The following is a 14,591-nucleotide window of genomic DNA, read 5'->3' as shown; positions in this document are numbered from 1 at the left end:
CTTAGCAATATTCCAGCTATATGACGGCGGTCTGTAAATAATCGAGTCTGGACCAGACAATCCAGTGATTGACATCATGAACATCGATCCACGCAATTCGGATCGATGACATGCATCAACCAAGTCAGCGAGCCATTTACGACAAGCATAGTCGCCTTTTACGGCAAGCATGGGTTGCTGAAGACCTATTCTACCCAAGATCTTCACGGGTACAAAACCAATGGTACGAGGGCGCGAAGCGTAGTGGCCAGGGTTTTTCACACCTATGTGAATGTTCGGATATAGTGTGTTTGTTTGTTGTTTAACGCCGCACTCAGCAATATTCCAGCTATATGACGGCGGTCTGTAAAATAATCGAGTCTGGACCAGACAATCCAATGATTGACCGCATGAGCATCGATCCACGCAATTGGGATCGATGACGTGTATCAACCAAGTCAGCGAGCCTGACCACCCGATCCCGTTAGTCGCCTTGTACGACAAGCATAGTCACCTTTTACGGCAAGTATGGGTTGCCGAAGACCTATTCTACCCCGGAATCTTCACGGGTTGTTCGGATATAGATCGTGTAGAGTTTGAATTAACTATTTACTCCATAGATGACAATTATTGGTTTACTTATTTCATTTTGTTTGAAATGTGCTTTGTTTAGGTGTAAGCAATTGTTTTTCTGCTACAATGGTTGTTCGCCCCTGGAAACTCTATTTTTACTCTCTCCCATATCTTCCATGTAGCGAAATCGGGCACCAAACTATGGAAACATATTACATAAGACAGTGATGCAATGATTGAAAATTATTGAATGGTGTGTAAACGTATTGCATACCACAATATATAGACACAGAGAAATGAATTACTGCTTGTCGTAAGCGGCGACAAACGGGATCAGGTGGCCAGGCTGGCTGACTTGGTTGATGCATGTCATTGTATCCCAATTGCAAGGATCGATGCTCATGATATCACTCACTGGATTGTCTGGTTCAGACTCGATTATTTACAGTTCGCTGTCAAATAGCTGAGTACGGCGTTAAATAACAAACAAAATGTTACAGTCTGTTTATTGTTTGGTTATATTTGTTACAAGATGTGTCAATAAATAGCAGTGAATTGCATATCCTGCAGTAACACCCCACACGTAAACCAATCAGGTTTCAACACTGACCACCCGTGAAGATCCGGGGTAGTATAGGTCTTCAGCAACCCATGCTTGCCGTAAAAGGCGACTATGCTTGTCGTAAGAGGCGACTAACGGGATCGGGTGGTCAGGCTCGCTGACTTGGTTGATGCATGTCATCGATCCCAATTGCGTGGATCGATGCTCATGATGTCAATCACTGGATTGTCTGGTGCAGACTCGATTATTAACAGACCGCCGTCATATACCTGGAATATTGCTGAATGCGGCGTTAAACAACAAAATAAGCAACACTGACACATTAGAGATAAGATAAAATGTTTTCAACCCCTGCTACGTGGCTATAGGCCCTACATTATAACTGAGCGCGTCTGGGCCTGCCTCGTGGCCGCTGGGTCACCTAGCTTTACGTCATAGTGCCATATATGGACCATGCAGGTGTTTCCGGGAAATATCCAATCGAGTTTCCAGAACGTTAACAAACATATCAATGCAAATACAGATCAATAGCTCACACAATGCTCAAAGTAAATTACAGGCAACTCAAACAAATTTCAAAGAAAGCTAGATCGACCGATGCATTCGAATACCTCAGTCTATTCAGTGCACAAACCACGCTCTGATACTCGGTCCTCCTTGGAGTTCTGTGAAACTAGGTCATAGGGAGACACGTTTACAAACCGATCCAGTTCTACACCTTGTTCGTTCGACCTTTGCCTTAAACAGAACACATTTCCAGGAACACTTAATCGCTCTGGAATTGGAGGGGAGCCATTGGACCACCGCGACCTGTGTTGACAGACGGTTCCTGGAACAAACGCCCGCTTTACATGATATGGAGCCTCTCGGCTTGTTTCGTCATCAGTGTTGTGACCGACTGAGTGTCCAGCGGTGTTTCTTGAAGTTGTCACGAGCAGACGGGTTGTTGATGGGGTAAGTTTTCCACTGTCGTGACACCTGTGTGTCCGCAAATGCAGTACATATTTGGTATGACAGATATTTGCTTACATTTGTGATATAACATTTACCTCTTGTGATCTAGAATCTATAGATTGAAACTCAAAATATCCATATGCCTGCTCATATGAGTGATAAAATGTACACAATCTTTATGACCGTGCAAACGAACATCAATTTAACTTGACGGCAGTCCCGAGTTCGATTCCCCTTATGGGTACAATGTGTGAAACCCATTTCTGGACTGCCCCCCCCCCCCCCCCGTAAAACCATACTCACTCACTTGTTAGTATAGAACATTAGTTACATGGTACATGCTTGGTTGATGCATGTCATCATATCCCAGTGGAGTAGATCGATGCTCGTGATGTCCATCACAGGATTTTCTGGTCCAGACTAGATTATTTACAGGCTGCCGTCATATACCTGGAATATTGTTGTATGTGGCATTAAACAACAAACAAAAAATCAGTACTGGGTGTGTGTACTATCTATGTGCGTTGTTTAGGAGATAAACCGTTCGTGTTTTGAAATTTGATGTAATCCCACTGTAGATACCTCGTATTCTAATTTTGGAACCAAGCTCTTTGTATAAATAAGAGGTTTATCTCCATTCTACCATGAAGCAAGAGCGCTTTGAAAATGGTGCACCTTGTAACTTACTACACAAGACAGAAAAGTCGCTATCTTAGAACATTCCGATATGGGCCAGAGGTAGTTATACATGTAACAATTTTAAATATTACTAAAGTTCAACATTAAAATACCCATAGTGTTGACTAGTTCAAAATAATGGTACAAAACACAAAGTTTTTCATACAGAAGTTGAGAAAGAACCCTCCAAACTGAGTCCAAAGATATATCTTTTAATTCCATAGCAACCAAACTGTTGTGCACTGTTTGGACTTACTAAGTCATTCTTTGGAAATTAGCGAGAGAGGTCATTTCTTGGAAATTGAATATGCCATTTCAAATTGGATAGGTGACAGTTTGGTGGAATAGTTTAAAAAAAGCTGAACGAATTTATTTCTCAAGCAAACTTTATATATTAAAATGCTACAATATATTATATATGTGTAAGTCTTAATATTTAGTTAGCTATTACCCCACATAAATAATACAACTTCAAAATAAGTACCTCTCCACCTGTCATCTGGCTGTCAAAGATTAGCCTCATATTCATGTAAGTATTTTAGAAATCACCATCACAATTCAATACTACTTTGTCAATGTAGAGTTATAATGAGACTGGGTTGTTGTTCATGCTATCAACCACTGGTATTATGTGCCACAGGTCGATTGTCTTACAGGCCACTATGCATAGTCCAATCAAAATATTGCATAATGCAATCAACTTCAGGTTCATAATCTTCCGTGCAGATTTCATTCGATTGCATTATGCATACTCGTTCGTCAACAGATGTTTTCCAAATCTTTTCATGTTTTTAATCCACGTGATTTGATGCACTTCACAAAGTAAGGCCAGTTTAATCACAATGTAGATTTTGATTATCGACTAGATTCCCTTGAAAGGGCGCCGCCGTTTTGTTTTCGGTAATCACAGGAACTTGAATCGCGGTGTACTTCAATTGGTGGAGTCTACTATCGCCTACAGTCACCTCATTAAGCTTGACCGAGTGAAAGACATGCTCAATGGAGAGTGACAAGTTATTAATGTGCTATTGTAACGAGTGAGATATGATGTAGGTAAAAAGAGTGGACATTTAATCAATATTTATTATTTTCTGACGCAGTGATGTGCTATTTTAAGGAGTGAGACATGGTCATATCAAGTGATGTGTTGATGTGATGATTTGTAATGTTTTTCTTGTTGCAAAGTATAAATATAATTGTTATCACTTATCAAGGTTTTTTTTCTCAGTCTCTCATAGTGGGAGAGTCCATTCATACTGAAGGTAATGGGAGCTCATTAGTGACGGCCATTGGTGCATAACATTGTTTTGATAATAGTGTCGGCAAAGTGCACTGTAGGCGATAGTAGACCTAACCCTTCAATTGCTTCTTGTGATTTTACTTTATTGATGGGTTTATGGTTGAGGGGTGGTGTGAAAAACTGACCTACACTCACTGGTGTTGTGTCCAAAACCCGAACCATGTTCATTTAGGACTGATTACTGACCTTCCTTCACCTTAATCCGTGTAATGAAAATTTTGTTGGATATATATTTTGATTTAGATATAATTATTTATAAATAATATAAGTTATTGTGAGTCACATTCGAGATGTCTTCCCACGCCCTGAGGTTTCAGTTATTTGCCCCCGTAGTTTCATGTATATTGGCGGCAAGATAAGGGCAAGTAGGTTTATTGTGATGGAGATCACATTGCACAGAAACCCTGAGAACTGTCAGTGACATACAGATGCAAGAGGGTGCAAACCACGCATGTCAATTATTTTATTACCTTTATGAATTATATTATGTGTAAAATGTATTATTTGCATCTAGTGTAGTATATCTTCATTGTAGTATATGATTGCCTATCAGTGATTGAGTCAGAACTGACCATCAGGGGTATGGACAAATACTGGGATTATCGCTATCATTATCATAATAGTTGAACATATCGAAATCAGTGTGTCAATGAGGGCCGAGCTGAGTGTCTTTACAAGTTAAGGCAACTTTAGAGGACACCAGCGGGATCAGTTTCCATATCTTTGCTTGAAGGTCTTTCCATGAATTCAAAAAGGTTGGAGTTGGCTGAAACATGTCCGAAATGCTACCTTGTGTTTTTTTGTCGCTGTTTACGACATGCGACTACATTTCTTAACTTCTCTTATGACTGTCTCAGTAGACTCTAAACAAACGTGATGTCTCAGAGACTAGAGTAGCCTCCCTTTGATAAAGGGCAAGTACTATAGTGGCCGGACTGATGGATAACTATTATATGCAGGCAACTGTTGAAAAAAATCAGTTTTCAGTTGCAACTATATTACATTGTCTATGTCCAACTGACTCATCTGTATTAACTCTTGTAAATATCCAACTAACCAATCACTGACCTTGTAACGTAATATATTAGGTGAGGTGAAATGGGGTTTGACGTCGCGTCCAAGATTATTGCACTTATATAGCGACGTGCATGTACGTGTGTGTGTTTGTGTGGCTGCTTGTACTAGTCTGGACTGATGCCGATTTATAATGCTAGCTCACTGAGATACCATGCCACAGTTTAACATGAATACCCCACTCAGACACAGTATACTGACTCCGAGCCGACCAGTCCTTGTTTTAGCCCCTTAATGCCGAGCCCCAGACAGGGTAACAACAAGTACCATCTTTTAATGTCTTTTGGTATGACGTGGCCGGGGATCGAACCCCGGACCTTCCGCTCTTCAGGCAAACCCTCTACCACTAGACCACGGAGGCAGTCACGTAATATATTAATGCACACATTCCAGTAAAGTAAAACTTGCATTCTTGAGGTATTGTTTGTGAGAGATGAGAATATGTTTTCGACAATAGAACTTAAGAATGACATTGTATTATTAAGAGGCTTGCTAATTATGTCTATTCGTAACACAGGATATCTGCCTTCCCAAAACACACTTGTAGTGTTTGAAATAAAAACAGTTACCAGGCTGCCATCAGGACCCACAGACTTTAGAAGCTGCAGGCCTGACTAAACTCTTCAGGCCCTCATTAAAAAAACTGCAGCTTATTATGACAAATAAGTCGACACATAAATTTACTGCAAGCCATAAGGACAAACACAAATTTGAAACTACAGGCCCAACATAAGATCTACCTGCAATGATCCTGCTGTAGACAGGTGTTCATTTCGAACATGCACACCCATGATAACACCTATTAGATATACAGTTATCTGCTCCACTCCAGTCAAAGGTAATGGTTGATAACAAGGATAACCCATATCTAGTGTTTTGTTTAGGCCATAATAAATTGATTAATAGACTTTGGCCTCACATTTAAGTGTTCCAAGGTACCAGGGATTTTCCTTGTATTCTTGACTAAGTGCCCCCTGGAAAGCAAATTAGGATAAATATTGTTATTTTGTTTAAAATTGGGATTTTTAAATATTTGATATTTTCTTAAATTCAGAGGTATTTTGAGATTGCTTTTAATGCAATAATAAAAGACAAAGCATTAAACCTGTTGCCATTAATTGGTCTTGTTATAATATGAATACAGGCTACTTCTAAAATGAAAATGGAAATGTCTTCACTATGGTTGGTTGGTTAGTTGGTTTGTTGTTTAGCGCCGCACTCAGCAATATTCCAGCTATATGATAGCGGTCTGTAAATAATCGAGTCTGGACCAGACAATCCAGTGATAAATATCATAAGCATCGATCCACATAATTGGGATTGATGACATGCATCAACCAAGTCAGCGAGCCTGACCACCCGATCCTGTTAGTCGCCTTTTATGACAAGCATAGTCACCTTTTATGGCAAGCATGGGTTGCTGAAGACCCATTCTACCCCAGAATCTTCACGGGTCGTCTTCACTATGAATATATCAAAGCAGGAAAAGCTAGTTGTAGACAGTTGGTAGTTGCAGCAACTTCAACACTTTGTGATTTTTGACTGACGAAAGCGCCGGGGATCATTAGACAAGCAGTAATGTATTTTTGCAAGTGTATTGTCTTGTATTGATACAGAAAAAAAAGTATTGTGTATCATATTGGCGCATGAAAACTCACGATGCACCGGTTCACCGATGTATTGTTTCACCTCTATACTTTATGTGATTAAATATGTTATATACATAGTATTTTGGACATGCTTTCCCTTTCTAACACCTGGTGTCAACACTGATTAACTGTGCAATCCGATAGGTATCACGATACCTTACTCACGATCCGCAATGTGATTGCATCTGCTCTTATCTGTGGTGCGTAAGCCATCTTTTTCATAGACAGGATGGCCAAATACCTGGCACACTGACGATTTACAGTTGGCAGTGTGGAGTATGGCACAACAAAGGAAAATATGTATGTTTTCACTATTATCTTGCACTACTGATTAGTGTTTAGTTGGGGGGCGGTCGGGTAGCCTGGTGATTAAAGCTTTTGCTCGTCACGCTGAAGACTCGGTTTCGATTCCCGACATGGGTACAATGTGTGAAGCCCATTTCTGGTGTCCTCCGCCGTGATATTGCTGGAATATTGCTAAAAGCGGCGTAAAACCATACTCACTCACTAGTGTTTAGTGGAACAGTTATTAAAGCAAACATTCAAGGTCAGAATTGTTTTTTTTTACTTGGTGTGCAACTGTGATGGATACTTGTATCGAGAAGTAAAAAATCGTGATGCATCAGTGTATTGTCCCACCACTAGTCATGGCACCGTGACATTGTATCATTAAACATGTAACCAATCCCGGTTTGTCTGGTGCAGACTCGTTGTTTACAGAAAGTCATATGGATGGACTAATTCAGCATTCTGACAACAAACAAACAATGAAGTAATCCTAAAACACACTTCTTCAAGATCATATATCAAAGTCAGTGTTTCAGATTTCAGTAAAGTTGGTTGGTTTTAATGTTTAACGCCACACTCGAGCAGTTCCAAGAAGTTAATGTTATATTCATGAATTCCTGGAAAACACACTGTTTTAAAAGTGCTCAATGGATTATTTAGGACTGTAGGAGCCCCAGAGACCAAGTAGCTTGAATTTCCCCCTTTGTTGTTGGATACGGTTTCACTGCAAGAGGTATACAATGTACACAGTTATATGCGTGGGCATTGTGAGATAACACTGTGTAGCGACAGTCGTTTCGTTGCTGGGGTTTCTTGTTCTGCCTGGGTCACAGTGACCGAACAGACTCAAAGGTGTTTTGATTGATACTTGAACTTTATATAGGCACCAAAATGTTACATTGCCTCACATACAGTTACGTAAAACACCGTACGACCCCATTGCACATTTATCGCACACATATTGCATCGCACATTGATCAACTTCGCAGCTGATTTCGCACCATTATCCATCGCAGAGAGGGAGATAACTCCACAATTTGACAATGAACGCATACCACAAAATAAATATTATGCTGGCAGTTACACACTGTCTTGGAATTTCACATTGTCAACATGTACAAACCTGTTTATAAAACAAGTTGTTATTTTCTTTGAAGGCACAGGCTGAGACTTCTCAGTAAACAATGTAACCATTTGCATATTCAGTGTGTTTGTGTTTGTTTTTTCCTTGGTTTTGTTTTATTTAAATAATTTTAAGTTTAAAATGAATTTGTTCCAGAATACCAGGGATAACATTGGGTGTACATTTGACAAATGAAAACATTGTTACGTGTTGGATGTTCTACAAAATATTGTTGTTGATCAAACGACAAATTGTTTATCGTCTGTTTTTCAGAGAAAGAAGATTGCATTCTTGAAGAAGTGCAGGAAAGCTAATCTCCAACAAACATCCCAGCATCTGATTGGACAAAGAGGAGCCTGACACAACCACAATGTAAGTACTTTAGTATCTCCTTGCATACACCCGATCAATGTAAGACGAGAACACTACAGGCCAACAGGTTACCTTATCACTATTCCGAGATGCAGCAGGCAAAATGCAGATGATAATAATTTGGGGTCAATTTTCTAAAGACAAATTGTGAATAAAAGTTACAAGAAAATATATACAAAAATAAGTTAAAATACCCTATTCCCCATAATATGCACCAATCAGAACATTGACAAAGGGGGGCACTATTTAAACCATATTCCCAGTAATATGCACCCCAGCTAATCAGAACATTGACAAAGGGAGGCACTATTTAAACCATATTCCCAGTAATATGCACCCCGGCTAATCAGAACATTGACAAAGGGAGGCACTATATGAACCATATTTCCCAGTATTATGCACCCTGGCTGATCAGAACATTGACAAAGGGAGGCAATATATAAACCATATTCCCAGTAATATGCACGCTGGCTGATCAGAACATTGACAATGGGAGGCACTATTTAAACCATATTTCCAGTATTATGCACCCCGGCTGATCAGAACATTGACAAAGGGAGGCACTATTTAAACCATATTCCCAGTATTATGCACCCCGGCTGATCAGAACATTGACAAAGGGAGGCACTATTTAAACCATATTCCCAGTAATATGCACCCCGGCTGATCAGAACATTGACAAAGGGGGGCACTATTTAAACCATAATCCCAGTAATATACACCAATCAGAACATTGACAAAGGAAGGCACTATTTAAACCATATTCCCAGTAATATGCACCCCGGCTGATCAGAACATTGACAATGGGAGGCACTATTTAAACCATATTTCCAGTATTATGCACCCAGGCTGATCAGAACATTGACAAAGGGAGGCACTATTTAAACCATATTCCCAGTATTATGCACCCCGGCTGATCAGAACATTGACAAAGGGAGGCACTATTTAAACCATATTCCCAGTATTATGCACCCCGGCTGATCAGAACATTGACAAAGGGAGGCACTATTTAAACCATATTCCCAGTAATATGCACCCCGGCTGATCAGAACATTGACAAAGGGGGGCACTATTTAAACCATAATCCCAGTAATATACACCAATCAGAACATTGACAAAGGAAGGCACTATTTAAACCATATTCCCAGTATTATGCACCCCGGCTGATCAGAACATTGACAATGGGAGGCACTATTTAAACCATATTTCCAGTATTATGCACCCCGGCTGATCAGAACATTGACAAAGGGAGGCACTATTTAAACCATATTCCCAGTATTATGCACCCCGGCTGATCAGAACATTGACAAAGGGAGGCACTATTTAAACCATATTCCCAGTAATATGCACCCCGGCTGATCAGAACATTTACAAAGGGGGGCACTATTTAAACCATATTCCCAGTAATATGCACCCCGGCTGATCAGAACATTTACAAAGGGGGGCACTATTTAAACCATAATCCCAGTAATATACACCAATCAGAACATTGACAAAGGAAGGCACTATTTAAACCATATTCCCAGTAATATGCACCCTGGCTAATCAGAACATTGACAAAGGGGGGCACTATTTAAACCATAATCCCAGTAATATGCACCCTGGCTGATCAGAACATTGACAAAGGGAGGCACTTTTTAAACCATATTCCCAGTATTATGCACCCCGGCTGATCAGAACATTGACAAAGGGAGGCACTATTTAAACCATATTCCCAGTAATATGCACCCCGGCTGATCAGAACATTGACAAATGGAGGCACTATTTAAACCATATTCCCAGTAATATGCACCCCGGCTGATCAGAACATTTACAAAGGGGGGCACTATTTAAACCATATTCCCAGTAATATGCACCCCGGCTGATCAGAACATTGACAAAGGAAGGCACTATTTAAACCATATTCCCAGTAATATGCACCCTGGCTGATCAGAACATTGACAAAGGGAGACACTATTTAAACCATAATCCCAGTAATATGCACCCCGGCTGATCAGAACATTGACAAAGGGAGGCACCATTTAAACCATATTCCCAGTAATATGCACCCTGGCTGATCAGAACATTGACAAAGGGAGACACTATTTAAACCATAATCCCAGTAATATGCACCCCGGCTAATCAGAACATTTACAAAGGGGGGCACTATTTAAACCATAATCCCAGTAATATGCACCCTGGCTGATCAGAACATTGACAAAGGGAGGCACTATTTAAACCATAATCCCAGTAATATGAACCAATCAGAACATTGACAAAGGGGGGCACTATTTAAACCATATTCCCAGTAATATGCATCCCGGCTGATCAGAACATTGACAATGGGAGGCACTATTTAAACCATATTCCCAGTAATATGCAACCCGGCTAATCAGAACATTGACAAAGGGAGGCACTATTTAAACCATATTCCCAGTAATATACACCCCGGCTGATCAGAACATTGACAAATGGAGGTACTATTTAAACCATATTCCCAGTATTATACACCCAGGCTGATCAGAACATTGACAAATGGAGGCACTATTTAAACCATATTCCCAGTAATATACACCCAGGCTGATCAGAACATTGACAAATGGAGGCACTATTTAAACCATATTTCCAGTATTATGCACCCCGGCTGATCAGAACATTGACAAAGGGAGGCACTATTTAAACCATATTCCCAGTATTATGCACCCCGGCTGATCAGAACATTGACAAAGGGAGGCACTATTTAAACCATATTCCCAGTAATATGCACCCCGGCTGATCAGAACATTTACAAAGGGGGGCACTATTTAAACCATATTCCCAGTAATATGCACCCCGGCTGATCAGAACATTTACAAAGGGGGGCACTATTTAAACCATAATCCCAGTAATATACACCAATCAGAACATTGACAAAGGAAGGCACTATTTAAACCATATTCCCAGTAATATGCACCCTGGCTAATCAGAACATTGACAAAGGGGGGCACTATTTAAACCATAATCCCAGTAATATGCACCCTGGCTGATCAGAACATTGACAAAGGGAGGCACTTTTTAAACCATATTCCCAGTATTATGCACCCCGGCTGATCAGAACATTGACAAAGGGAGGCACTATTTAAACCATATTCCCAGTAATATGCACCCCGGCTGATCAGAACATTGACAAATGGAGGCACTATTTAAACCATATTCCCAGTAATATGCACCCCGGCTGATCAGAACATTTACAAAGGGGGGCACTATTTAAACCATATTCCCAGTAATATGCACCCCGGCTGATCAGAACATTGACAAAGGAAGGCACTATTTAAACCATATTCCCAGTAATATGCACCCTGGCTGATCAGAACATTGACAAAGGGAGACACTATTTAAACCATAATCCCAGTAATATGCACCCCGGCTGATCAGAACATTGACAAAGGGAGGCACCATTTAAACCATATTCCCAGTAATATGCACCCTGGCTGATCAGAACATTGACAAAGGGAGACACTATTTAAACCATAATCCCAGTAATATGCACCCCGGCTAATCAGAACATTTACAAAGGGGGGCACTATTTAAACCATAATCCCAGTAATATGCACCCTGGCTGATCAGAACATTGACAAATGGAGGCACTATTTAAACCATAATCCCAGTAATATGAACCAATCAGAACATTGACAAAGGGGGGCACTATTTAAACCATATTCCCAGTAATATGCATCCCGGCTGATCAGAACATTGACAATGGGAGGCACTATTTAAACCATATTCCCAGTAATATGCAACCCGGCTAATCAGAACATTGACAAAGGGAGGCACTATTTAAACCATATTCCCAGTAATATACACCCCGGCTGATCAGAACATTGACAAATGGAGGTACTATTTAAACCATATTCCCAGTATTATACACCCAGGCTGATCAGAACATTGACAAATGGAGGCACTATTTAAACCATATTCCCAGTAATATACACCCAGGCTGATCAGAACATTGACAAATGGAGGCACTATTTAAACCATATTCCCAGTAATATACACCCAGGCTGATCAGAACATTGACAAAGGGAAGTGCTATTTAAACCATATTCCCAGTAATATACACCCGGCTGATCAGAACATCGACAAAGGGAGACACTATGTAAACCATGTTCCCAGTAATATGCACCCTGGCTGATCAGAACATTGACAAAGGGAGGCACTATTTAAACCATATTCCCAGTAATATGCACCCCGGCTGATCACAACATCGACAAAGGGAGGCACTATTTAAACCATATTCCCAGTAATATGCACCCTGGCTGATCAGAACATTGACAAAGGGAGACACTATGTAAACCATATTTAATTTGTTTTCCTAGATACAATCTTAGTTCGAAGGTGAATGAAACAAAAACTTTATTTATGATAGTTATGATGCAATACTAAATTTTTAACGCCTTCTGCACTGGTGTTTTCTGTGAAAAAAGTCTTAAATTTTGTAACGAGGTCAATTTGATAGGCATTTGTTTGAAGGTGAGGGATGTCTTTGTAACAGATCCCCATACCAAAACATCACTATTACAGTATAATAGTGAGTGAGTGTATTTCGGTTTAACCACTTTTAGCAAGATCACGGCATGGACATCAGAAATGGGCATCACACATACCCATGTGGGAATCGAACCCAGGCCTTCAGCGTGACAAGCGAACGCTTTAACCACTAGGCTACCCGACCACCCCAACAGTATAATAAAGAAGTTGTTGTCCATGGGTTGTGTCTACCTAAAGCTGTTTTCCGATTTGAAATACGAGTTTAAACGAGAATTAGTACAGAATTAAATCATCATTTTAAATCAATGAATGAATACCAAATTATCTTGAAACACAAAGGAATTAAGGTTTACAATCCTGAAAGACCGTTCGATGGATACAATAAGTATCGAGCCATATCACATAAATCAGCCACTCAGCATTGTGAGTCAAATCACTGTTGCATGTGGCCTTTGCTCTGTTCTTGAAGTGTTGGAAGTTGGCAGGTAAACCCTATTCTCAGACAGGTAACCATGTCCATCCACACAAGGCAAGTAGAAGAGATGCACATCAGGGCCCACTTGCACAAAGCGATCTTAGCGCAAAGATGATCGTAACACTCATTCTTTAACATAGGCTTACCATGGTCTTAGCGCTAAGATCGATTTGTGCAAGTGGGCCCAGGTCAAAGAAGGCCTCGAATCGCCCTTGTCACTCTGTTATATAGGCACATAGCATTCGATTAAAACTGGTGCGGATATCTGTATGTGGGCATTGATAAAACACTCAATATCTGATACATATGACATAATATTTTGTATAGAGCGGATACCTGCCACACACCACATGCAACAGCGTTTGGCAAAGAAAAGCTTATATCTAAAACATATTTACAAAATTGTACAATTTCTATATTTTCTCTTTTAGTATATCCCAAAGCTCTCTACCATGTATCAATATCGGTGTTATTTTGTGCCAAATTTTTTAGAGTCATTTTTAACAGATATATTGTATTTACGCACAAGCATTTTGATGGTATATAGTGCTTTACTTGCCAGTTCTGCAAGAGTATTACAAGCTGTAGTCCAAATTAGCTTAGGAGTTAACATTAGACCCAGATTTTTACAGGGGCTAACGGTCTTAAGTGGTACATTATTCTATGTCAATCTTTCGTATCTAGATAGTCTGCCAGATACAAATTATGTCACTTCCTGCTTACCATAATATACAACTGTTGATAGGTTAAAAACGTCATTCTGTCAACGTTGTAGTTTCATTCATGGTATATCAGTCTGTAAAATTGTTAATGTTCATCTGCTCTCATGATGTGCAGTATCCAGTTTTGTCATTGAAGGTGGTATTTATAAAGTTATCTGTTGTGAACCCCTCAGCATATATGAAATAAAACGTTCACCCCCATTCCGCTCTCATCCCTTCTCAGCTCTAGGAGCCACACCCATGAAGATCCAGGTCAGAATAGGTCTTCAGCAACCCATGCGTGCCAGAAGAAGCAACTATGCTTGTCGTAAGAGGCAACTAACAGAACCGCGTGGT

The 14,591-nt window shown here is 40.1% G+C and overlaps 1 protein-coding gene across 1 annotated transcript in view; it reads left to right on the top strand.

Moving 5' to 3' along the window:
- The first annotated feature begins 1,646 nt into the window (after positions 1 to 1,646).
- The window catches only part of LOC139454462 (serine/threonine-protein phosphatase 6 regulatory ankyrin repeat subunit A-like), a 38,686-nt gene continuing 25,741 nt past the window's right edge, over positions 1,647 to 14,591 (top strand). Inside the window, exons 1-2 of the mRNA XM_071236179.1 lie at positions 1,647 to 2,068; positions 8,454 to 8,552. Of these exons, the coding sequence (XP_071092280.1) occupies positions 8,551 to 8,552 (2 nt within the window). The 5' untranslated portion in view covers positions 1,647 to 2,068; positions 8,454 to 8,550. The remainder of the gene's footprint in view (positions 2,069 to 8,453; positions 8,553 to 14,591) is intronic.

The sequence above is a fragment of the Haliotis cracherodii genome, unplaced genomic scaffold (assembly GCF_022045235.1).
Source record: "Haliotis cracherodii isolate W230 unplaced genomic scaffold, xgHalCrac1.p SCAF_10, whole genome shotgun sequence".
In the NCBI taxonomy this organism is placed as follows: Eukaryota; Metazoa; Mollusca; class Gastropoda; order Lepetellida; family Haliotidae; genus Haliotis; species Haliotis cracherodii.
Note: the sequence above shows the minus strand (reverse complement) of the source record. Positions and strands in the feature narration are given on the sequence as shown.